This window comes from Nyctibius grandis, chromosome 13 (genome assembly GCF_013368605.1).
Source record: "Nyctibius grandis isolate bNycGra1 chromosome 13, bNycGra1.pri, whole genome shotgun sequence".
NCBI classification, from domain to species: domain Eukaryota; kingdom Metazoa; phylum Chordata; class Aves; order Nyctibiiformes; family Nyctibiidae; genus Nyctibius; species Nyctibius grandis.
Window position 1 is genome coordinate 16,825,922 of NC_090670.1, and position 27,673 is coordinate 16,853,594.

Here is a 27,673-nt window from a genome sequence, read left to right on the forward strand (position 1 = left end):
AAGAAACAGACTCTGCCATGCCTAGAATCTGAAGTGCAAACTAGACAGGAGAAAAGGCAGCTGTGATTAACACCTCATCAGGGGAGGGCAGTGATGCAGTAGGATAACGAAGGGAAGGTTCTGATTTAATCTTGGCACAATTTGATTAGATGTGTTGTTCTTTAATTTCTTTGCTTAAACCTTTAATAAACATTTGTCTATTTGGGTTACCACAGATAAATATATCGACCTGCATTCTACCTGAACTCCCCTTTATTTAATGACTGATTACTGCACAAGTACTTCTCTGACATGTTGGCATTATTATTTTACAAATGGATTCTACCAGCTCATTCCCAGATGTACAGTCTTCAGATTCAATAAGCTTTCTGTATAAGCAACAGAATGAATGGCCTTTGTCCTTATTAGCTTACAGAAAATTAATTTCTTAGTGTTAATTTTTGGGCTTGGGCCAGTTGCCAAATGTTTAGGGCAGCTGCTGGAACTATAGACAATATCACACAAGTCGGAGATAGAAAGATCTATTAGGTTATTTCCTTCGACTACAAACTGATGAAGAACTGCAACCAAAGAATCACATGCCTGTCATGTCCTCTATAGTATATACTCAATTGTGTTGGCTGGTTTTAAACAACTGCAGCCACAAAGCCTCTACCACTTCATTTACTGCTTCATACTACTCTAAACCAGACATGTTTGAAAAATAAACATAATAGCTTTACAGATTATGAAGCAAAGAAAGAGCCAATGCACCCATCCAGCCTGATCACCTTCACAACCAGAAGTACAGTTTCAACCAGTGACCCTCACGTTAACCCTCATAATGCAAGGCTCAGCTCAAGCACGTTCTGAAAACATTCAGATCCTAAGGGCTCCGAGTACTAAGGACTTGCTGTCCCTCGGCAAATCATTCCATGTTAAATGACTACACTGTTTTAAAACTGTCTTTGACTTCATATTTAGATTTCTCAGACTGCCAATGTCAGCCACTGAACCAACATTGCTGGGTCTATGTCCACCAGCAGATACATTCTGCACTACATTCTTAGTGAAACACCTGTGATGCTATATACCTTCAAAGTTCTTCCCCCTCCCCATCCCCTATACCTCTTTTCAGAGTTATCTGAATGGTAAGTCTGACATTCTCTACAGATTCATACCTTTTAAAAAAACCTTTCCTTGCATACCAAGTCCCCGAGACATAATTGCATTTTGCACTTCTCTGAGAGTCTCTTCAATTTTATACATCCCTGGTGTTGAAATGCCCAGAACTGGCTCGCCAGAGAAGTCTTAGCGACATGTGCTATATTTCATAGATCCTTGACAAGCTACATGTACACAGGCAGCCCAAAGTAGCATTTGACTTGTTGGCTCCATTTATCTCATTTACTGGCCCTTAAGGTCCCTTTCAGCATTACTGCTTTCCAACGTAGTTCCTAGTAAATATTTTCTATTTGGTTACTATCCCCCACACTGAATCTCATTCAGTTTCCTCTGTATCCTTGTGGATCTTTGAAGTGTTCTGTGTCAGCAATGATGTTTTTAATGTCTGCAGCTTACGTATCAGGTAAGAAGCACGTTTCTGACATCTTTCACTACAACTTCTCACAAAGATCTTCATGTCCCTAACAGGGATACTGGGGCATGCTACACTCCCCCCACCCGCTACATTCCAGATACTAAAGAGGCAACCAGCTAAATTTTAATATTATAATAAATATCGATATTATCTATAATTTAAAAAATAAAAATATGATATTTAACTATATTTGGTAATTAATGTTTCTAAACATAGACAACAGCAAAAAAGGGAGCAAGTACCACTTTAAATGGTCTGCTCCACTTCCCTATTTCAACTGTTATAACTTTTATGCTACAAAATACTATGTGGGGAAAAAAAGTTTCAATAGATTAAAAAAATAAAACACAATTATCCTTGACATAATAAAAGCTTTCTTATGCAGAAACTAAAGATTTGTGCAAATTCTGACCTGATATCATCTTAATAACAGATAAGGATAATAATGAAGTTCTTTACAGTTAATAACAAAATTCTGTATCAAAGAGCTTTATGCATATTACGTGAGGCTCAGAATGAACCTGTAAAAGATAAGAGAGGTAAAATAATCAATATATGGGGCTCTTCGGAGGACTGGCTCATCTTTTAACCATATCTGTGCAATGTGAAGTAAAATAAGCCTTGATTTTGATGCGAACATATTAGCATTCTTGTAACACAAATAATAAAAACCACCGCCTGGAAGTGCTGTTTAGGAGATTAGAAAAGTGCCCAGTGATAAGGTTAACACAGTTAAATAAAACCTTCGCTTGTTACCCGTCTCTATGACAGTGTCTCATTTTGATCAGGATTAGTTTTTGCATTTTTCCTACTATTCCATTAACTGATAAACTTCATTGTGTATACTGAACATAGGTAAGCATTTCAAACTGATACTATACAACCTGTAAGGAAGAGGCAATCAAGTGTTACGAGCACAACCGGAGCATTTCCAAATGTTTTGAATTCCACCCAGCAGAATGGGAGTAACTATGGCCGCCTCATCACCACAATTTGTCATGTTTCAGCCTCTGTAACAACAACTCAATGAAACTGGGCTTTCTACTATATTTTCTTCAAGAATGACTACAAATCACAACCACATTTATCACTTTATCACACAACTGAGACGACACAGAAGCATGCCAGAAGCATGTGTCTAACTAATCTCCTTGGTGCCCACATATTAGTAGAAACAAGCTACATTCAAGAGAACAGTCACGAAATTAATTCAAAGATATGGAGTTATGAAATGCCATTGAATTTGGTAGGCATTTAAAATCAGTCAGGTTAGATTACTAGAAGGCTGTTCCTTGTTCTGCTATTCTTAAGGAAGTAAAATGACCGATCAGAAAAACAAATACATTAAAATATTTGTCATCTGTTTTCAGATCACTATCTCTAAAACAAACACAGAGAAAATATTTTTAGACATAATTAAATCAGCCAAACACACTGAGCCTCTAAGAAAGACCTACTTGTAGTGGAGAATTTCTAGGCAACTGTCCCTGCTTCTCTTCTTCCTGTTCTGGTGGCTCATCGGAAGCATTCAGAGAAGGGTCCAAATCTCAAATTACCAACACAAGCTGCTTGACATAAGCCAGCTGAAGAACTCCTCCAAATACAATTATTATTCACAGGAACAGGAGCAAATGCTCCATTGTCCAGTCAGCTGCTTTTTTGGGATGTTTGCTTTTCTTGCATTTGCACGTGGTTCAATATATGAAAACAAGAGGAGGAACTCTCTAATATGAGGAATTTTGAAACGCTTTTCAAATTAATTGAAATTTTGATGTATCAGTTGTGCAAGTCAAGCTAAAAACCAACAGCAAATTTATCAGCTGAGATAAACAAATTTCTCACTTCTCACCTGCTTATCTTTTTAATTTGAGTAGCGATTGATTTCAGTGCAACCACTCACAGCTATGAGGTACATAAAAGCTGCCAGGACTCAAACTGCGTAAGCTGCTACAATGAGCAGCTGTATTGAGACAGAGCAGGTGTGTATTTGCCACCTACCAGAATAAGCAACACAGCCAACCCCAAACTTGCATCCTAGAAGGCTATGCACGGAGAGGTTGACATACACTTTAAAAGATCCCTCTCAGCAGCACAGGAGTATTAGCAGGTCCTCTAGTTCTCCAGGAATGATTGCTTCAGAAAATTATACCAAGGTTTTAAAACTAATTTAACACCTCATGTTTCCACTTCTTGACTTGGGTTAGAGCTTGGGTTTTCAGCTTTATCATCAGCACGCTGATACTTATTTGGGATTTAAGCTTCAGAATATTATCAAAGACTTTATCAATATCATCACAGAAATGTGTTGATGTCCTCAGAGGACATCAGGGGACTTTAAGAGAGACAAGCAACCAGAGAACATTACAGCAGGAAGGAGGGAAAGCAGCAGGATGGGAAGCTCCTGCCACGTATTTTTGGCAGCTATATTGTACACCTGAACTAGTCAACTATACTTCAAAGAGTACTCGACTCCTTTTTTTTTTCCCCCACAGGCATACTTCAAATTACATGATTATATACTGGAAGGGCAGCAACGACAGGGATAGCACTGCAGTAGACTATGGTTTTTTGGTAATACAGGGAACTGCTGTCAAAGATCATCATCAAAACATGATCTGAGCTGGCAAGGCTAACAGCCAAACATCTCCACTTCGTGGACTATCCTTGCTGCTTCCAAGCTGGCTGCAGGTTATTTCTGTTTCCACACTCTGACTCCTAATGCAAATTTCCCCAGTGGGAACCTACAACCTGAGCTCTGCGCCAGCTGCCTAGAGCCCAGATCAATGTACATGAGTTCACAGCCAGGAATTATATTTTGTTTCATGACTGCACAAAACTAAAGCTTTGGAAGAAAATAAACTGAAACCATTTGAAAATGGCAACTCACTGCCATTTCTCTTAACAGAGGCTTCTTGCCATGAATTTGACCATGATTCAGTATCGTAAGAGCCTGAATTTACTGAGCCTGAGAGAGAAACCTAACTGAAACTGCAGGCTTTGACAAAGCTTTCTGCAATGTGAAGGGATATGTGGGGGTGTTTTTTTTTCCTTTTTCTCAAGCAGAAGGTAGATGATAATTCTTTCTAATCTATTATAGAAGCAATGAATGAACAAATAATTCTACAAAGATTTACGCAAAACCCCAATTGATTTAGACTGCTTATTATGGCTCTTTATTTAACATTAATAAGCATTGTTTAAATTTTAAAGTAATTGCATATAAATATGTTTATTTTATTGTATGTACAGCTGTAGTATTGTTTAAAAATGCATTCAATATAAAACAGTCTTTCTACTTTTTTTTTTTCTCCTTTTATTTTCCAGATCTTTACGATCTAGGGCTTTTGCCATTATTAGGCACCAACCGATTTATAAGATACCTACAAGAAAGCTCAAAGAATTCAGCTATCATTGGCTGGTAAAGTACAGAAAATGCCTTCTATTTGATTTTGTATTAAAAGGAAATTGAACATCACAAGACTAAAATGGTGATGCCAGCCAGAAAGATATTTTGAGACCAAACGCAGAAGACTTTCTTCAGAGAAAAGATATAAACAAAAACGAGTGACTGAAATGACGTGGACCACTTCAGACATGGACAAGAGGTACTAGGGATCAGAAATGAATTATTATGCTCTAAAATGATCCAATAAAAATCAAAGTGTAGTGCAGTAATCAGAAGATGTATTGGAAAAGATAGGTGATAAAATTAAAAAGGAGCTTTCAAGTACTGTAGGTTATTAGCTACTATGGAAAAATCTGTATTCAGGACATTATATTTCTAACAAAATATGCACACAACCAAACACAGCTGAATCTGCTGTTCAAAAGGAACTGAACTATAAAAATTAAAAAGCTAGAATGGAGACAGAATCACAGGCTAGAATAAAAATAATCAATGCAACCATCAATAGGAACATTGAGATGAACTTTGTACTGACAGAACACACAGCAACGCAGGCCTGAGGAAGAATGAGTCGATTATATTTTTCCCCATGGGCAAAGACATAAAAGATAGTTGTAGACACATTGAGCACATCACAAAAAAGCATTTGGGCAGCGCCTCTTGTTGAAAGGAAGAACTGCAATTCTAAATGGTGAATAATTACAGACACTCTGGAAGACAAACATTGGGGCTGCACTGCCTTTGGCAGCGAAGCCCTGGCAGACTGCAGCCCCTGTGCCCACCCGCACAAATGCTCACAGCACTTGCTAGCCCACAAACTCGCACAAAATGGGAGGGAAGGCCTTCCTTTACCGAAGCAACGGAGAAGCACTGGAACAGACGTGTTCTTACCAATTTCTGAGCTGGGACAGGAAAGGGCTGACGATTTTTGAAAAAGGCACAAAACCCTTAAGTAGTTTGATGCTAAACTGGGGCAAGGCAGAGGTGGGGTGCAAAGGCTTCCTCGTGCACCTGCACCACGGATCATCTCTCATATTCTCTTCCTATCAAAGTAGGCAGATTTTGCAGGACTGCAGCATCCCTTACACCACGGGCACCGAGAAGACACCAAAAGACAGCAAGGACTTGGCAGAACACCAACAGCTAACCCCAAACACACTGACTACATATGAGCAAACATATCTTGCTAACAACTGAGGGTAGCATCTTTCTCAGAACAGCAGCTTCTAGCTCCTCTCTCACTACGCCACAAAAGGATGGCTCTTTCAGTCACATTCATGCTACTGAGATAAAAATGTACCTTGAGAGTCAAGATAGCACATTAAGACCTGAATAAGTTGACTATATTGTTGCACCATTTCCCAGGAGGGAAATCTAGGTTGCAAAGCTGTGCATAAACATGGCCTTTCCTTTATGCTGAACTAATTTGAAAGAGCTACTACAAAAAAAAAAAAATGTACCTCACCTTACTTATAAAGACATGACCGCTGGCCAGGCCTAAACCAAGCCTTTTATAACTCTACTAGGAAGGCAACCACCATTGTGAGCTAGGTGCATATTCACTACCTCTATCTTGACCTTTCAAAAGCAGTTCCCGTGACTACAAACGAGACTTCCTTTTATAAGGAAGATGACAGTGATGAAATTATGTAATATTCTGGGAAGTTTTTTAGTCTCCTGAGAAAAATTCTCAAGTACATCAAAACAAATTTGGAGATTTTCCCTTCACCAGCATCTTTATCCGTTTACAGCAAGAGCTCCACCCCTACCTGTGATCAGCAACATACCCTAAAGCAGCATCCCTTTCTGACAACAGATGAGAGAATGCAAACCATTGCTACCCACAAAACACAGCCGTATTGCAATCAGTAAGATCTGGCTCATGCAGACCAAGAGCTAAAAGAAATCATAAAATACACCACTATCTTATGAAGGAGTTTGAGAACCGGCAACAGTAGCTATTATTCAGGTACACTCTGCTTCTAAGATTTTTGGGGTAATCAAAAGATGCAAGGATCCATAAATTGCTTTGTCATAAAGAAAACAAATGAGAAGTCTCTAGTGCTGAGCTGTAAATACTGCAGCACTCACCACATCCCCCTGACAACGCATGACTAGCAAGCAGCTCTATTATGTGATCCCAACATCAACTGTTCAAGCAGATTCAAATAAAATAAGATGCAGTTCAAGTAAACTACCTCAGATATTTTCTGACTGGGCAACTGGAGGTATGTTTATACCAAATTACACAGAAAAACATAAATTCAAAGCATATATTATGATTCTGCTACTTCAACAAACAGTAAAATACTTGCTCTAAAAGAGCTTAGCATGACTGGACAATAATAAAGTTTTGTGTCTCAAAAGCACTGTTTGGGCTAAAGTTAATCAAATATGATGTTCTCAAACTAAAAGTGCCACTTGAAATTGCTGTTGGACAAAGCAACGAAAAGGACACAAGTCTAAACAACACCTACCATGGCTTTGGTACATATGAAGTGCATGTATAATTTATATTTTACACTTAGTCAAAAATAATTGAGGGCAGAGAGGGAAAATCATATTGCATTTACAGTTTAAAAGCTACATTGAAAGATGTGAATAATACTCTTTTGATTAAATGTGGTTTACTCCACTGACTAATTACAGAAAACCTAGGGTGTGTTTGTAGCATGAAGACCCCTTTTTGCTTGCCATCTTTCCATAAGACAAAGGCATTGCCTGAGAGTGTAGGAGAGAGCCATTTAATACTGCTGTGAATGCTAAACAACCCACCAGTGAGTTATAGCTAAGTGGAGTGACAGTATGGTGAAGATCCTGAAGGCAAACACATCATACCACAAGGAAACTCTCTCTTCAACATTAGGTTCATCAAAGAAATGGCTTCACCCATTCCTACAGGAAATATATTTTCGACTCTTCCTTGGCCATGGTACTTGATTGATAGCAAATGTAACAATATTTTGGAAAAGACAAGAATAAATCACCACAAAATATTCCAAGCTCATTTACAAATGTGAATTCATTTCAGCTTCAAAGCAAGTGACATGCTTACTGCATTGATGCAAACAAGCCCAGAGCAGCATTTGGTAACACTCATTACAATGACTAGATTCAAAAGCCAAGAGAAAATTAACAGTGCATCAATATCATTCAACTGTTTCACAAATATACCCCTAAGATAAGACAACATTGGCTGCATCAAATTGGAGTCATACTCTGCAGTATTTATTAGCATAACCAATGCTAAAACTATATGGGATCCTCCAGATCACTGACTTTCCCCTGCTCCTTTTCTAGATAACCCCCAAGGCCAAGGAACATAGTTACTTTACAGCATTTGGTTTCTGTTGCCCAAAGGGCTGCTCCTCTGTACTGCCAGTACATCTCATCCCAAACCACTCGCGATCAGATGCTGACACGTGCTGCTCAATCGAAAGTCAGCACTGTGAAGCACTGTATAAAATCTACATTGCAAATCATCTGAAGTAGAAACTTAAGATAAAGAAACAACACTGGCAATATAATTAGTCATCAGAATATGTGAATCTAATTAAAATATTACTCAAAAACATCTGTTAGGGAGAGGAAGCAGCCTGCAGGAATTCAGTGCTCCTAGACCCATATTCTAGAAGAGCTACTTAAACACAATTTCTCTTATGCTCATGTTACAAAATATAAAGCCAGGGTGTAGAGCTAGGTATGATTAAAGGAAACAAAATTAATAACTAAAATACTGAATTTCATTTCGTAAGACCTGTATATGAAAGCCAGCTGAAACAAGCAGTATTCAAATCTGCATTGTTCTGTACAAACTAACTGTAATTTCATATACAACTTCCCATTCTTATACTATTTCCTATTGCAGAAATAAGAAGTAGTCTAATATGTTTGGTTTAGCTTTCCCTTTTAAAAGACTATGAAGGTTGCAGCCATAGGAAGCAGCCACTTTCTCCGTTTTCTGTGTTTCTTCTAGATGGTCTGACCAAAGCTATTTGCTACTATCAATACTTCCCATTTGTAAGATGAGGATATGCTAATATTTGTAACTTTGAATAATACAGATTTATGCTGATCTTCATCTTACTCCTAAGCCCAAGAGGAAATGAAATACTAACAAATTTGAAAATGGAAGATAAGACTTTCTCATGTAATTTAATACACAATGAATTAAATGGGTAAAAATGAAAAAAAAAAAAAAAGGCTGAAGAGGAAGAATGAACAATCTTTTGTCATCCATGGTAGGATGACAATAAATTCTTAGAAGATCTCACACTGTCAAGAAGAAATGATATTTAGATTAAACCTTGCTAGATCCTAAAAGGATAATTTGTCAGTATTTTCCACTTTTCTTCCCATTCTGTACTCGTTTGTTAGATCCCTTCTTTTTATCTCACAGTATTACAGTTTGGAATAGCTGAAAAGCATTTTCCTAGGGGCAAGAAAAAAGTTCCAGATATCTTTGTATTTAAACCCATACCGGCTGAGAGTATAAGGAACTAAATAAGAGTAGTTTGATCTTATTTATCTAGTAGCCCTAACTACAATCTATGATCAGAGTTCACAAGTCTTCCTGTTAGCATTATTTTACACTAACGATGTTCCACTAGGAACTTTCAGCAGAACATCCCAAACTTTGATGAAAAATAGGTTCCAACTGTCAGAAACATTTACATTTTAAGACACATAAGTGAGAATTGCTTATATTTCAAAATAAGTATTAAACTAAACCAGCATTAAACTGAAATAAATAATTTATTCCAAAGGATATACATATAAAATATGACTGTAGGTTGTTTCTGTAAAGCACATTTCTGATCTTCTACTACGTTTTAAATTTTAACCAAAAGAGATGAGAAATAAAACATATTTTAAAATTAATAATAAAACAACATAAATAAAACATCAGGATAGACGTGTTGATTGTTTAGAATGGAACTGTTCCCAGCAATACGCTAGTCCAGAGATGTCCTCATGCAGAATTCATGGCAAATGTTTAACATCAGGAAAAAGTATTTTGTTCAGCGTCCCCCTAGTCTCACAAAATCGCTGAAATGAAGTCAGAAAATCCTCACGCTTTGGCACTGCAGCACCCTGACGGAAGGCAGGCGCTTTCCTGCCTGTCCCACCGTAGCTTTTCCCCGCTGTGGCAGCCTAGATAAACTGAGTTCCCAAGAACTGCAGCAGCACTGCAACATCCCTTTGCACTGTAAAATATTTGTGGAAATACTTTTCCTGCATGCTCATTTCCATCTGAGAAAGTCAAAAGGATTTAAAAGAAAGAAGGAGCAATAATTTATATTGCTGCAGGCTCCTCAAGCCACATCCACTATCCTTTCTGCATAACACAGGGGAGGAAAGACAAGTAATTTTTTTTGAGCTCTAATGCCAAGTTACTTATTTCTGGGATAAAAATTAGACCTGACTGCTCTCCTCAAGCTTCCCTCTTTCCCCTCTTTTAGCTACCCATGAAAGAAAACAAAATTGCAGGGCTAAAAATATTACACAGCCTTGTGCAAATGCACAGACAGTTTTTACTATGCTGTGGGCAAAGGTCATTTGGATTATGAAATATAAAAAATATTTCTGCTATATTCTAAATACCGTTTCATTATCTTTAATGTAAAATATTAAATACTTTTTGATCACAGAATGATCACAGAATCAACCAGGTTGGAAGAGACCTCAGGGATCATCGAGTCCAACCGTTGCCCTGACACACCCTGTTGACTAGACCATGGCACTAAGTGCCATGTCCAGTCTTTTCTTAAACACATCCAGAGATGGTGACTCCACCACCTCCATGGGCAGCCCATTCCAATATCTAATAACCCTTTCTGAAAAGAAATTCAGAAAAGATATTTGTCTTTAAATTAGTGTTCATTGTGCTTAAGAGAGAAACACAAGAAAGGGAATGTTTTAACATTGTGTACTGATTTTAATACACCATATGAAAACTGTAAAGATTAAAATGGCAGATATGCAGACACAACGCCCCTGTCAGTCAGGAAAAGTAATGAAGACAGCCATTCTAAAAGGCAGAATTTTCCCCACAATACTGAGAAACAACAGCTCATCATTAGCTGAATTTCCACATACGAGCAATTTCATAAATGGCTTAAATACTAGAGGCACAAATGCAAGACTTCCATGATATTACAGCTGAGGTGATGTTACAGGGCTTACAGAAGCATCTCACACATATCCAAAGCAATTCAGATGACTTATGTGCTTCCTTTGAGATAGTAACATTTCCAGAGGAACCACTCTGAGGTCAACAAAAGCATCTTAGACTCTTAACAACACCCACAGAGCAGTTGCAATGTCAATGTATACTCCAATGCTCCCCAAAAGGCATTGCTATGTTACTGCAGAGATTCGTGTGCTTCCTTTTACACTGAGGAGGCTTCTTTGAAACAACAGCAGAAGCAACCAACATAAATTCCATCTAAACACTAAAAGAGAAAAAAAAACAACAGAACCATAAGAGGTCTTCTATTAAGGGAAGATTAGTGGCCCTTTTGTGTCAAATATCTGAGAGTATCATATCTCAATTATCTGACATAGTACAGTAAACTCCAGAAGCTGAAGGAATTTCACCACGGGGGCTTTGCATTTTGTTTAAGTGAAGAGGTTGTCTTAATCTATTAGGTGACTAAAACAATCCAACAGACAGGAGCGTACAAACATGAATGCAATCCCTGCCACAACAGAAAGGCAAAGCCCCCATGGTGAAATTCCTTCAACTTCTGGAGTTTACTGGCTGATGTTCGCCTTTATATTTTCAAGGCTACTTACACATATTTGACCTAACTGCTCTCCTTGAAAATTAGTAACTCAATTTAACACAGGACTTTTATGAAGAGCAAAATTCAAGTCTAATTTCAACAGGTGTGAATTCACAGTAGGTCTATGGACACACACCATAAATTAAATCAGAACCCTGTCCTCAGCTAAATCCTCCCTATGTTTGAATGACTACAGCGTTCACAAAGCTGCGTTTCTCATACAGCATCAGCAATTCCAGTATTTCTTTTACTAATTAAGCATTTCTATCCCTTTAAAAGATACTGTTAAGATACTGAATCTGAAGTGCAAAGAGCTGAGGTGACTTGCCCAAAATCACCCATCTGCCCAGCAATCAAAGTGGAAAAACCCAGAGATCTAGGGAGAGTCAAAAGCTCTGTTAAATGGACCACTGCTCCCAGGGTCTAAAACAAATACTTAGGTGAATTACACAAGATTACTATCATGTGTTTCTGTATCATTAAACTCAGCTTTGATCTGTAACCTACTGATTTCTCTACTACTTCTACTTATTAATATATGGCTAATAGTATTCTGTCTTTGCAGTCTGCTGTTTAAAATTATTGTTATTATCAAAATTATTATTCCAAATAGAATCTAATCCTGTACATTCATGTTAATAAAGAAGTTTCCCAATAACTTCTGTGGGAAAAAGGAAACAACTACATTTTTTCATAACTGTTTTTTTTTTTTTCCTCTTGTGTTGTTTTTAGAAAGACAAATATGTTATTTAAAAAAAATCCCCTGACCAGATCTCAAGCACCCTAAAGCTATATTCCATGACCAGTCTAGGGGTATTTCAGCCTGTACTAACACCCTAATTTCTTGCCTACAAATCTCAAATAAGCTGTTGTGAACTACAGCCAATGCCTAGTTGTCACAAAAAAAACACAGCCAAAGGAATTGAACATGAATCTGGCTCCAAGACTGAGTGTGCATTTCACAGTACACTCATTCAGTACTGGGAATCCAGTACTCTGCTATTGGTTCTCACTACTTAGTACAGAAAGAGTAACTAATTGCATAAAAATATCGAAGCATGTGTCAGGAATAAAGCAAACAAGTCAGCCTTTAAAGTACTTCAACCAAACTGACAACCTAAAACAGGTTAAAAATCGTGTTATTGTAGTTCTGTACTAGCTCTCAGCTGAGACGTAGTAGCTAAAAGTAAGAGAGTTGATGGTTGTGATGGTCAAACGTGGCTCAAAAATGGATTATGGCATGGCATGAAGGCATTTGAGGTAAAATTCATGACCTCACAGCTGCACAGACAACCTGTAAAGCAAAACATGAGAACTGCATGAAAAATTTAATGGGGAAGAGTATATGGATACAAAATGGCCTGTAGTCTCCTTTTAGTACACCAGCTAGCATGGGATGCAGATCCATGTCCCATGATGTAGTTTTAGATATATTTCCGAAGAACGCCCTGTCTGTGGATCAGGGTTGTATCCTCTTCTGGATCATATCTTTACTCCAGAAAAATAAAGAAATAAATAAAATTGCCAGCTCAGTAATCTGGCAGACTAAACCACTGAACTCAGTGTTCTGATATGCTGCAATGACAGACACCATTGTTTCAGTGAATTGAGGGTAAATCCAGTCTTCTTCAATAGAATAAAGTAACTATGTTTGGTATCGTTATTCCGTAGTGTTTCGGTCTGAAATTTACATTCACATATTGTAGAGTAACATTGTTCATGTTTAAATAGAGCAACTTATACTATACCAGAGATAAGCAATGAAATGACCAAGAAACTGGTCATTCATTACTTGCAGTTAATATATATTTTGCTTAGCCTCAGGCAAAGCTGAAAGCAGTTTGTGCACTAATAGGCTATTATTAGTTGCCATTAACATTGACAACACTAACTTAAATGGGAATGATGGTGTTTCACACAACCTGTTCAATGTTGCCAAAACAACCAGAGTATGTTTGAACAGTGATTATGACAGAGTTGGTGCGTCTATGAAGGAAAATAATCCTCAAATAAATTCTCAAATTGGGCTACTCAGAATCCATAATAAAGTATATACCATGTGTTGGGGAACCTCCTGCTAAAGCTTTGAATGAATGAGAAATTCAAGGAATAACTAAACAGAACAAAATTTGCAAAGGTATATTTGCTTCTGATCAATGTAAAGCAAAGAAATGTCCTGAAAAAGCTATTCTGCATTTGTAGCAGAAATGGGCTCATAGAGAGAGAAGGAAAAAAAAAACCCCAACAACAAAAACCAACTGACCTTTTCAAAATACAGACAATAATAGCAATTAGTTTTCCCAAACAATTCAACAATTGTATCTTCCTTGTTAATTTTTCTCCAGTTACAAATAGCTGTGTTCACATGCCATTTGGTCAACCCTTCAAAAGCCAGCATTTTTAAATATCTATTTTTAAAGCAATTAGACAGTTTCATGGAAACTAGCATTTCATGAACTTGCAGCAACTGATCTTCTGTGCTCATCCGTTTTCACACCACAGAAGTTACTGGCTGGCACAAAGAAAGTCTACTTCCACGGCAGGAACTGACAGGGATAAACGCAACACTTGTCGCTCTCTGATAAAGCCCCTGGCATAAATGACTGCATAGAAACAGAAAGATGTGCCATCACTTACTTCATTTAAGTAGAGATTTATGAACTTCTATTAAGTATGAATACAGATTCAAAGAGTGCTTTATTACTGAGTGCCAACCCACATGGAAAACATGCTGCTCACATCGGGAAACTTGACTATGAACTTACCTGTGAAGTACTAGATAATATAAATGAATACAGCTTGAACCATCATTGTCTTCAAATTCATCCATATTAACTTTCAAGACTGTAATTATTATAATGACTCAATTCCATAGGGAGCACTGACACCTTCTCTATCGACCCTGCCCAGAGACAACTAAAGAGGTCACAGGAGCTTGTGCTCTCAGTTTCTCTTTCTTCCAACTTTCTCTTGCCCTCACTTTCCTCTCCCAACTATTTAGTTAAAATTTGTATTCACGTACCTAAAACATGAATCCCTGATTAAAAACCTGTTATAAAGCTTACAAAGAGCCAAATATTAAAGCCATACGCAAAAGGACTACTCTGTTCTATTCTAGATCATGCAGGAAATTAGTTTAAATTGATTAAAATCATTCTCTGAGACTAACAGAACATTAGAAATGACTCCATTCTTTGTTGGTGAAGCACAATGATTACGTGTCCCTGTCTTAACAACACTTAACCCATGGTTCCTGTAATGCAAAACGATGAAGGTAGCAAAAGCATTTCCTTTACTACCTGCAATAATTTTCATCTATAGCAAGATGACTTACCTAGTACAACTTGTACAGCTAGCAAAACACCATGAATACCCAGCTGCACCACTGCATTCCAGACTGAAATAACTAACTTGGTTATATGCTTTATCCGCTTTCAACACATCAGCTTCCCAGCACCTTAAAACATAAACGACCACGTGTCTGTCTTAGTCTGAACGGCACAAGCATGCACATTCCTTTCTCAGGCAGCATTCCCTTTAAACCATTTTCATAGTTAAGGGCCAACCAACTCCAGGCAGACCAGATTCAATTCCTTCAGCCACCACCTAAAACCAAATGTCTTGGGAAAACACACAAAAAAGGCTCCCAACTCCAAACCAAAAAAAAACCCCTATGCAACCACACTTCACAGAGGATAGATCCCACACAGAACACGGCAGAAGCAAGAAGCTAGAATGCAGGCATCCACTGATCATCATGCAAATGGGGTGGCACCTGAAAATTAACTAATTCTAGCGATACGATACAATGTGATAGTGCATAATGCTTAATCCTCAAAGGAGTATTTAATTAAAAATGAGCTGTGCAGTAATACCCTTTTTTTTTTTTTTTTTTAACTCAGATAGATAATCTAATGTCTTTGAAGCTATATGGGACATTATCATTGGTATTGACAAACATGCAGATGAAATTATAATTAAATTACCAGCTTCGTATCTGACAAATTCAAAACATGTAACTATAGAAATGACATGCATGACTGAAATCTTTCATTTTTTGACTACAGATCTACTAAAACGTATCACTGCCAACATTGAAGTGTCAACCTGCCACTTCCACTGGCTCCCCTATCTCTTAACCAATTAAAAACACATATTTAACTACATTTAGAACTACCATGACATGTAGCTATTAAACACAGAAATTAAAATATGAGCTAAGCATGTTGATCTTAAGCATGATAAATTTGTTTACTTACTATACTGTTTAAGGAAACATTTAGAGCAGATTTTCATTAGTTTTGATGCAGAGATAAAAAATTACTAATTCCCCCCCATTACTTAATTAAATACACATTTTTCCCTTCTGTGACACACTAATCCATAAGAAAAGCAAATAAGTAAAAACATCCTGAAAGAGAACGAATATTTAAAAAACACCAAACCAAACAAAAAAAAAAACAAACCAGAGAGTGACATTTTAACAAAAGCATTGTTTCATTTTTGGTATTATTTTCCACCTACACTATAAATACAATACACATCCCAAAGAACCCTTTCACCTTTCATATAATACAGAGACCTAAGAAGGAAACGGGGAAAAGAAAGAAAACAAAGAAAAAAAAAAGAATGAAAGTAAGAGAGAAGCAGAAGAAGAAAGTTTCAAATAAATTACTACTTCTATTCAGTACATTAGATGCATTTCTTCATTACCATTCTCCCCATCAGACTTCCTCTCATGGTCAGTGTCGGTGAGGGACAATGCTGAGTTTGCCCGGCTTGACAAACAGGAGCTGTGTTCCGATTTCATCCCCCTCATCCACATTCTCAGGGCATGATCTGGGGACGCACCACCTTCCGTTTCAGTATCCACATCTGAGCCCACCTCGAGTGGGTAACTGTGCTCAGCTACGCCGTGTAAATCTGTTTGATAGCCAGAGCACAGAATATGGGGAGTCTCACAGAATTCCATGTCTGGAAAAAACAAAAGTTCAGAAAAAAAAGTTAGAAGTGAAAAGCAATATACCTTTGATTTTCTTTTGGAGAATCTGTTTTGAGAATTAACACTGTTAATACTACTAGAAGACTTTTTTTTGTCAGTGACTCACTCTGCTATCTAATCTACTATAAGTATAATACAACTAAAAGACTGCAACTCTGGTAAAATATATAGTACTGCACTGTAATTGTGCCTTTTTGTCTGATAGAAATATATGTTATAGCTCAAATATGTGTACACACCCACACGCTGATAATAGTACATCAATTTACAACTGAAGTGAGCACTTACAAATAAAGATGCTTTCTCATTTTTTGGCAGAAAGGCAACAGCTCTAAAATTTATCTCAATATGTTTTTATCATAGGGAAAGCATAGCAAATTTGCAAATAGGGAATTTACAAAATAACATTTGAAATATTTGGTTAATCACAGAAGACAAAGAAAGGGTACTTACCATTGGCTTGCTCTTTGAGAGTGCTGTCCTTGCATATTCACACCAGTGGGTTTTGGTTCTCCAGTGCTGGTGACCTACAGGAACTTCCTAGAAGAGCAGCGACTACTAGGACTGTACAAGTGCCATCTCATGACACCAAGCGATCAAGAGATTTTCAAGAATTGTACAGTGCTCAATACTTCAGTTATTCTCACGAAACACCACAACTGTAGGGCAGTAGAAATCCAAGGACAAACAGAAGGTGGACAGGACCCATAATGTGAATATGCAGAGGAAACATTCTCGAAGAACTACAGGTAAGTAACACACACCAAGAAATCACAACTTCCCTTTGAGGTAGCCTCTGCATATTCTCACTTGTGAGAATCCAATTACAAATGCAACTCTCAGGGAGTAAGACAAGGAGTTCTAATTAAATAAGGATTACAGAACTGCACTCCCTAATTGAGCATCAGACCTGGGATGCCATCTTGAGAGACTACATACAATATCAAGCATGCATACAGTATTCTTTCAATTTCTAGAAAAGAAACATTAGAGACAAGAGTCATTGACAGAGACTGAGGACGAATACTCTCTTCTACTGTCATCCTAACTAAAGCTTTAACTCGCCAAAGTAATCCACTTACCAGCTAGCGAGAGGAATGGTTCTTATTTTAAGCACACTCTCAGAAATAACAAAACCTCTGGTATTTTCTTGAAGGTGTTGACCAAAATCTACAAAACAAATGCTGAACTAGAATGTGCTGAGGCCGCTCAATTTTTAAGTCATCTATCTCTGTATATCTTTCTTTTGCCATCAAAACAATCCTGAAGGTCTTGGTGGTAGTGACAGCCCACACGGGCTGGCTTTCGGCTCAGGGAATGGCGACCTCTTTTCTAGAGGGCAGGGGAAGAAGGTGAGCAGAGAACAGAAAGAAGTGGCCATGGCCCCACTTTCCTGTTTAAGAGTCCTCGAAGGTCATCCTGTCTCCCTGGTGCTGTCACTGTATCAGCTGGCCCACCCCAGCAGCACCGGCCATCACTGCTCCTGCTCCTTTCGGAGCTGCAAGACAGATGTGGGGGCCCTCCCGAGTGCTCCATCACTGCTCCGATCTCTTCCCCTTGTTCACACGAGGAGGACTTGGTCTCAGCCCTATACTTGAGAAGCTGCAACATATGCCACCTTCACTAGCTCTGTTCTGCAAGTCTCTCAAATGCCTTGAGGCTGACTATAAGGTTTGATGGAGATGGCTAGGAGAAAATAGCCAAGATGCTGGGAAGCATCTGCACAGCTTCTGCAGTAGAGGGAATATTCAGCATTTGAACTTTATCTACCATTACAATGCAGTGTTCTTCATGTCCTCGGGGTCGTGTTTAAAACTGGCACATGGTAGAAGGAAGGAGGAAAAGTGGTTCAAGGCAGTACTTGTGGACACAAATGGAAGCTGAGACTGGACGCTTCTGGTTCTCAATCCTACACAAATGCTCACAAGAGAGACTTTGAAACCTGTAAGACCCTCCGGGAAAAACTCTCCTTCCCCAATGGCTAAGACGGCAAACACAAAACATTCAGTCTTCAGAGAAGCCCTCTTTTCCTAAGATTTTTCAAAGCTCATGGGGCATGGGAGACACAGAAAGTTACCGGATATACCTAAGTACAGTGTTGCTCACACAATGCCCTGTTTTTAAGTCTTGTTTTAATTTGTATTGTATACACAACAAACAAGATTCACTTGGTTTAATTAGACAGCATGGACCAAATCTTTGTATGACACGAAGAGTGCAGATATTGATGTTGGACACTGAACCATCATAGCTGCATTACACTCCTTTTACTTACTTTTTGACAGGACTAAATGAGTAGAATCACCTTTATACAAAATATGGTTCCAAACGGTGCACAAGTCTTATTTTTTCTTTACCAAATCCAAAAAGGACTTGTACATAAGCCAAGAATTAAAAAGCCAGCAACAGTCCCAGATTACTAACCCAGAGCCTAGTATCAACGAAATACAGACTGAATCATATAAGCAGGCTGCTTCTACTCCACCCTGAAAGGACTACATTGTTCACTTCAATGGAGGTTGTAGATGCCGCTACTTCCCCGCACATCTTTCCATAAGAAAGAGGTGAGCCAATGGTGTCTTGTGAAACATCTGATTTAAAGTTCTGCTTAACTGAGCTGAACTACTATGAAAAAGCAGACAGGAGCTTCCCTCCATGTACTGCACCTGTGCTCTGAAAGAAAGGGGAATGCCAAATCTTGCTGGCAAGTAGCTCACAACTAGCAATGAGCTAGCTTGTCACATGCAGGGGTACAGCCCAGATTGCTCACTCCATCAAAAATTTATGATGGTTAACACATGCTTTAGCAGATAACATAAAAAAGAGGAATAAATGTATACTGCCATTTAAAGAAGTATATTATCAAAGAAAATCAAGATTTAGCTGCTAAAACCATATAAAATTCAAGGAAAGTAAATTTGGCTCATATATTTGCACAGTTGTGTTTAAAGACATGTCTCCGTTTAGCCCGCACCCTGGGCTAACAATAACCAGTTATTCTATCACCCAAGACCTTTCCCCAGCTGAGAAAGGGAATTGGAAAAAAGAGTGAGACTCGTGGGTTGAAATTTAAACAGATTTAAGAAAATAAGAAAAACAATATCGATACTAATACAAAAGACACAAAATTATACTTAGCTAATAGAGCGATGGCAAGTCCCTCCAGGGACAGTAACCATTGAGAAGAGAGGAGAAGGAGGGAGGGGAGACCAAAAAGCCCCCCAGCCCCACAAGCTTTCCCATTTATAGTGACCCTGACGTTAATGTTATAGAATACACCTGTGGGCCAGCTGCCCTGGCTTACTGCTAATGGCCTTGATCACCATCCCACAGCTGGCCACAAACTGAAACAAAATGTGACAGAAAAGTGATTCTGTAAGGTTTATCCCTGCAAAACCAGGACAAGACACTAGCAGGTCTTTAGTGCTTCTCATAAGCACTAATGGGAAGGTACTTCCAAAGGGGGATAATTTATTGATGAACATCAAGAAAAATTTATATTGAAAACCACACTTAATTCTTTCCTCATGAAATAAGAGAGCCAACAGGATTAATTATCAGCCTTAATATCGGTCTCAATTTTGACTGAGGCCCACACTGCAGAAATAACCTCCAATGAAACTGCCCCATAACTTTTTTTATTTCCCTCAAAAAGCAGTATTATTATTTTTTAACTTAGATTTCTGTAAAGTACTACAGCAACACAAGGTTCTTAGAGTGTGTCTCTGTCAGCTACATTAGACCTTGTGATCCCAAGAAGCATCTTCTGAACCTCCTTCCCCTTCAAAGCAGACTTCTACTTATTTTCACCAGCTGAGGAACTTCCCCATAATTACAAATCTTCTCCTAACTTCATGAGCCATGTCAGCTGGTGCCAGGTCCACAGGGAGAAAGGATGCAGGCACTTCTCTACACGGATGTCCACTCCAGGCAGATGTCTGCCCCAGCAGCCTGCAGCCCACGTTCTCCCTGTTCGCAATTGCATATGCCAAGGGGAAAAATCATCCCCATAAATCTCAAAAATGCTGATTAGATTACACGTGCTTAAGAAGCACAGAATTTACCCTTCAGTTTATATTTTAATTCAAAATGTAGCAGCTAAGATACTCAATATTTTAGCTAACTTTTTTTTTGGTGAAGCAAAAGAAAGGGACTTTTTTATACTATAACTCATATTCAACTGAAGTGAAACACAACATACTGCCTTAATAGTCTATTTCTTAAGTATACAAAGCCTTTGTAGTATTTTAGCTCCCACAGGATGCATTTTCTGAAAAGCACTTAGAATGCCAAAAGTGGCTGCTTTTAGTCTGCATACCTAACCTTCTTACCTAAAATACCACATATTTCCACAACGAGATAAAGTTCAAGTGTGGTTTTGTGATGGATTTAGTCTTACCAAGAAGACACAGTCACAAGAGAAACAAGCGAACATTAAGATGAAATTCAAGATTTTGCATGAACTGTGGACAGAGAAAAAAAAGGTTGCAGTTATGAACGTATATAGAAGATCATGACAGGATTTTCACCTCTAGAGCCTCGTGGAGTCTATTGTAAGACAATTGTTAAAAATACAAGTATTTTATCCCTCATTGACAGAGAGCTACTGAAAACTGCAGATACACTCACCAAGTATTTATTTACTACAGCATCAATTTAGCCACCAGTACAGTTAATAACTTACAGTTTGGATTTTCATGCGTATATAAAGCATTTACGCCAGTGTATCTTCAGGACTATTTCATTGTCCTTCGCTTGGCCAGGAATAACTGTGTGCCAGCTACTCTTTCTGCAACTCTTTAGTTCTTCCGGAACAGGCAAAAAAAAACCAGGCTCAAACCAGGCCAAAGAGTCTTAGAGAACCCAAGGTCACTGCTTACATGTAAAGAGCTGAAGGGGGTTGTACCTGCAGGGAGGAGTGGACGGGGCAGGTGACCCAGGATTGACCGGCAAGGTATTCCATCCCATACATGTCATTCTCACTTTCCTGTTTATCACTAACCCACTGCCTCCTGGAGGTGGGGCCCAGGAGGGAGGGGCCCTCCTGTCTCCCACTGATTGGTACCAGCTTTGCCAAATCTCCAGTTAAAAGCCTGCAGGTGTGATGGCAGTGGGGCTTTTGCATTTTGCCCTCTGCCCGTGCTGGGGGGAGCTACTGCATTTTGCTCTCTGTCTGTGCTGGGGGGAGGTACTGCCTTTTCCCCTCTGCCTGTACTGGGGGGAGCAATTCTGCCTGAGGAGGATTTCCAAGCTCTTGATCTTGGTTTTGTACATATTTGTATATATTTGGTTATTTCTATTATTATTGTTATTATATTCTTTTTCATTATTATAGTTTATTAAAACTGTTTTAACTTTCCAACCCATAAGTCTCTCTCCCTTTTCCCTTTCCCTTTCCCTTGGCGGGGGGGGGAGAGGGTTAACAGAGAGCATCTGCCACCTGGTTAATAGCTGGCCCAGCTTTAAACCGTGACAGATTTATTGGCACCCAACGTGGGGCTCGAGAGAAGCTCCAACAGGTTACTCTGATAAGTTGAATCCTGGCTCTGGTGTGAGGAGACCCGGAGAGCTCAGCTGAGAGAACATCAGATTTCTTCCTTTGAGATTTACAAGGGGTTGGAAAGTTAAAACAAACAGTGAAGATGGTGATGTCATTTTTGAATGCTGTGTTATCTCATCTTTTTATGGAGTTTCTTTCACAATTGAGTATTGCAATGATGCCTTACCTGCCGTGGGCACTGTGTTATTGCTTGCTTCTTATGAATATTTACATGCAGTTTAGCAGTGGGCGCTGGTCGAAATGTATTGTTTTGGTATGGGGTTTGATACTGATTTATGCTGTGATAAACTGGGCAGTCAATATTCCGATCTCTTATCTCTATGACACAATGATGGGCAGCTTTAATCGTGAATCAGTAGCAGCAACTTCATCTGCGCGCTCCAGGCGTCCTTTAGCAGATTCTGTTAATGATTACACTTCCAGTTTTACTTTGAGAAATAGTACCTTCTCCTTTTCTGCCAAGCTGATTCCACTAGATTTTGCGAAATTAGGATGGTGCTGTCTAGGTGGCATGTTTTTATTTTTGGTTGTCCTGAATGTGTTTCTGATGTGGGATAAGATTAAATATCGGTGCAGGGACAGTTGTAGGTGTTATGCAGCCACCTCAGATCCTACAGTGTGTACTGCCGCTACAGCCTCAGATCCTACAGTGTGTACTGCTGCTACAGCCACTCAACCCACTGAAACCTTGGCAGCCTGTACCACAGCTGCTACACCCCCCAAGATGGCCACTGCAGCTACTCAAACTCTCAGCACTCCCACGACAGCCACTGCATCTACTCAGACCCCAGCATCTATCGAATCTGTACCAATTGCTCCTGTAACCAGGAAGAAATACCAAAAGAAATCAGCTCGTGAAGTGAAGGATGATGACTCGGAGCCTTCTAAGGCAGAGCCATCATATGACCCAGGTGAGGGCCCTTCTCAGGCAGAGTTAGGGCCTGACACAGATGGGGGTTTCCTCGATCGTCCTTTTAAAGCAGACCCATCACAGAAGAAAGGTCCTTCTAAAGCAGAACTATCACAAGAGGACTCGGACGTAGAGATAACCTACCACTCCTTATCCCTGAAGGACCTGAGAAATATAAGGAAAGACTTCAGCCGTTATGACAGTGAACCTATTATTACCTGGTTGCTCCGATGCTGGGATAATGGGGCAGACAGCATGCAATTGGATGGCAGAGAAGCCAGACAGTTGGGATCCCTGTCCAGAGATGGTGGTATTGATAAAGCGCTCGCAAGAAAGTCAAACACTGTCAGTCTCTGGAGGCGACTCTTGTCAGCTGTAAAGAGCAGGTATCCCTATAAAGATGATGTTATGAGCCACCTAAGCAAATGGACCACTATAGAAAAAGGTATTAACTACCTTAGAGAACTGGCTGTGCAAGAGATCATTTATAGACACCCACGGGACATTGTAGATCCTGTAGATCCTGATGAAGTGGAATGCAACCGATCCATGTTCCGGAAGGTTGTGAAGAATGCTCCACCGACATATACCCATACATTGTCAATATTAGTATGGGGAGAAGATGATATGGCACATTCTACTGTGGGCGAAATGGCTAACAGTATGCGCTGTTCACCGATGGATCCTGCCGTCTTGTAGGAAAACATCGGAAGTGGAAAGCTGCTGTATGGAGTCCTATACGACGAGTCACAGAAGCCACAGAAGGACAAGGTGAATCAAGTCAATTTGCAGAAGTAAAAGCCATCCAGCTGGCTTTAGACATTGCTAAACGAGAAAAGTGGCCAAGGCTGTATCTTTATACTGACTCATGGATGGTGGCAAATGCCTTGTGGGGGTGGTTAAAGCAGTGGAAGCAAAGCAACTGGCAGCGCAAAGGGAAACCTATTTGGGCTGCTAAATTGTGGCAAGATATTGCTGCTCGGCTAGAGAAACTAGTCGTGAAGGCACGTCATGTAGATGCTCACGTACCTAAAAGTCGGGCAACTGAGGAACATCGAAACAACCAACAAGCGGATCAAGCTGCTAAAGTGTTCCAAATAGATTTGGACTGGGAACACAAAGGTGAACTATTTTTAGCTCGGTGGGCTCATGACACTTCAGGTCATCAAGGGAGAGATGCAACATACAGATGGGCTCGTGACCGAGGGGTGGACTTAACCATGGACTCTATTGCACAGGTTATCCATGATTGTGAAACATGCGCCGCAATTAAGCAAGCCAAACGGTTAAAACCTTTGTGGTATGGGGGACGGTGGTTGAAATATAAATATGGGGAGGCCTGGCAAATTGACTATATCACACTCCCTCAAACCCGCCAGGGTAAACGCTATGTGCTTACCATGGTGGAGGCGACCACCGGATGGTTGGAAACATACTCTGTGCCCCATGCCACTGCCCGGAACACTATTCTGGGCCTCGAAAAGCAAATCTTGTGGCGACATGGCACGCCAGAGAGAATTGAGTCGGACAATGGGACTCATTTCAAAAACAGTCTCACAGACAACTGGGCCAAAGAGCATGGCATTGAATGGGTATATCACATCCCCTATCATGCACCAGCCTCTGGGAAAATTGAACGGTATAATGGGCTGTTAAAAACTACCCTGAAAGCAATGGGGGGTGGAACCTTTAAAAACTGGGATAAACATCTGGCACAAGCTACCTGGTTAGTTAACACCAGGGGATCTATCAATCGAGCTGGCCCTGCTCAGTCAGACCTTCTACATACAGTAGAAGGAGATAAAGTCCCGGTGGTGCATGAAAGGAATCTATTGGGAAAAACTGTCTGGATTCTTCCTGTAACGGGCAAAGGTAAACCCATTCGTGGGATTGCTTTTGCTCAGGGACCTGGATGTACTTGGTGGGTGATGTTGCAAGATGGTGAAGTCCGATGTGTCCCTGAAGGTGATCTGATTCTGGGTGAGACTACTTAATTCTGAACTGTATGTTGTTACTGCATAAGTGTCTTTTAGGTTAAGACAGTGGTGATGAGACCGGAGCTAGCTTCATCAAGTGGCGTCCAGTAACCTCCTCGAGTCTGACATCTTTAACCTGCAACCCGTGGGCACGAACCATGACAAAAGAGAGACTGCTAGCCAGAAAGACTGCTGAGAGACTGCTAACCAGATGGAAACCCACAATCCTGAACCAAATGAACTTGATGGACTTTTCGCATAAAGATGAATCATAGACTAGTGATATGTATATATATATTTGAAAATGAAAAGGTACTGGTGATCTGAGTATGACATGAATGGTATGGAATAAGGGGTGGAATGTCCTGGTTTGGCTCAAACCAGGCCAAAGAGTCTTAGAGAACCCAAGGTCACTGCTTACATGTAAAGAGCTGAAGGGGGTTGTACCTGCAGGGAGGAGTGGACGGGGCAGGTGACCCAGGATTGACCGGCAAGGTATTCCATCCCATACATGTCATTCTCACTTTCCTGTTTATCACTAACCCACTGCCTCCTGGAGGTGGGGCCCAGGAGGGAGGGGCCCTCCTGTCTCCCACTGATTGGTACCAGCTTTGCCAAATCTCCAGTTAAAAGCCTGCAGGTGTGATGGCAGTGGGGCTTTTGCATTTTGCCCTCTGCCCGTGCTGGGGGGAGCTACTGCATTTTGCTCTCTGTCTGTGCTGGGGGGAGGTACTGCCTTTTCCCCTCTGCCTGTACTGGGGGGAGCAATTCTGCCTGAGGAGGATTTCCAAGCTCTTGATCTTGGTTTTGTACATATTTGTATATATTTGGTTATTTCTATTATTATTGTTATTATATTCTTTTTCATTATTATAGTTTATTAAAACTGTTTTAACTTTCCAACCCATAAGTCTCTCTCCCTTTTCCCTTTCCCTTTCCCTTGGCGGGGGGGGGAGAGGGTTAACAGAGAGCATCTGCCACCTGGTTAATAGCTGGCCCAGCTTTAAACCGTGACAGTGGAGTCTATTGTAAGACAATTGTTAAAAATACAAGTATTTTATCCCTCATTGACAGAGAGCTACTGAAAACTGCAGATACACTCACCAAGTATTTATTTACTACAGCATCAATTTAGCCACCAGTACAGTTAATAACTTACAGTTTGGATTTTCATGCGTATATAAAGCATTTACGCCAGTGTATCTTCAGGACTATTTCATTGTCCTTCGCTTGGCCAGGAATAACTGTGTGCCAGCTACTCTTTCTGCAACTCTTTAGTTCTTCCGGAACAGGCAAAAAAAAAAAAAAATTTACCCAAGTGAAAGACCGTGGAGGTCCTGCTCTTCAACTTCGTATTTCTGCAGACTTAGTGGACTTGCAGGACTTGTGCAATTTCCACGCTGTTGCCATTTGCCAGGAATTTTGCTAATTTCAAACAACTAACTGGGAGAGTAAATAAATATTTATTTCAATAAATAAATATTTAAAATAAAGAGAAGACTGTCCATACAAAGTAGGTAAAAGAGATTCACAAAACTAGTGTATAAACAGAGATGAGCATAAAGAACCTGATTTTCAAATTTTCCTGTTCCCTTATGGAAAAATGTTATTTTGTATTAACAACAGAATGACAAATAATGCTTAAATTACTTCATCGATCTCTTGGTTCAACTAGAGAAAGAGCTTACAGAAAAATGTAAATTATTTATAAACTGGAATAGTTTGACAAGTTGCTATTACGTGCCTTTTATGAACTCTATCACATAATTAAGCAATTCTGACTTACATATTTTAAAAGTCTCTTTAAATATCATAGATTCACACATTTATTTGATCCTTGATTCTTGGTATGAGGCAGTTCTTACTCTGCAGATGCTTCCCTCCCAAACACACACAAAATCAATTCTCCAGATGAAAATGTACAAATTGCTCTATCTCTGCAGTTGTAAAACTATAAAGGAGACTAAGTAGCTCAAAGCCAAGGAGAAAATATCAATGTCTTGGAAGTTGAAATCCACGGTCCTTCCTCTTTCACCCTGGAGGTTATATGAGAATACTGGGAATAGCAGAGTCTGGAGAGCAGATCCAATGGAAAGATCCTGAACAACAATGGAGGAATTCCAGAAAGGCAAATAATATACATTAACATGAATACTGTCATGTTTATGTTAGTTACCAAGCTGGTGCCTGAAGGAGTGATAATGGGAATGCAGGGACAAAACCACCCCAAACATGCGGTTTTGAGGTTGGTGCAGGGTTTAGAATTTTCTAGTGTTACACTGTGAATTTGTGTATGTTGTTTCACACTCTGAACTTACTTCAATGGTTTAATCAGTAAGTGTACTGTGCATGGTTCAAAATGAGAAGAAAGGCATAAGAGACTCGTAGAGAGAGGGGGAGGAAGGGAAGAAGGGAGGAAGAAATGTAAATCAAATGAGGAAAGTGAAGTTCA

At 39.5% G+C, this 27,673-nt stretch overlaps 1 protein-coding gene across 2 annotated transcripts in view; it reads right to left on the bottom strand.

Moving 5' to 3' along the window:
* TENM1 (teneurin transmembrane protein 1) overlaps positions 1-27,673 on the bottom strand; it is a 250,817-nt gene that overhangs the window by 200,649 nt on the left and 22,495 nt on the right. For both annotated transcript variants that reach the window (XM_068412163.1, XM_068412162.1), the window contains exon 2: positions 16,487-16,747. In XM_068412163.1, the coding sequence (XP_068268264.1) occupies positions 16,487-16,747 (261 nt within the window). The remainder of the gene's footprint in view (positions 1-16,486; positions 16,748-27,673) is intronic.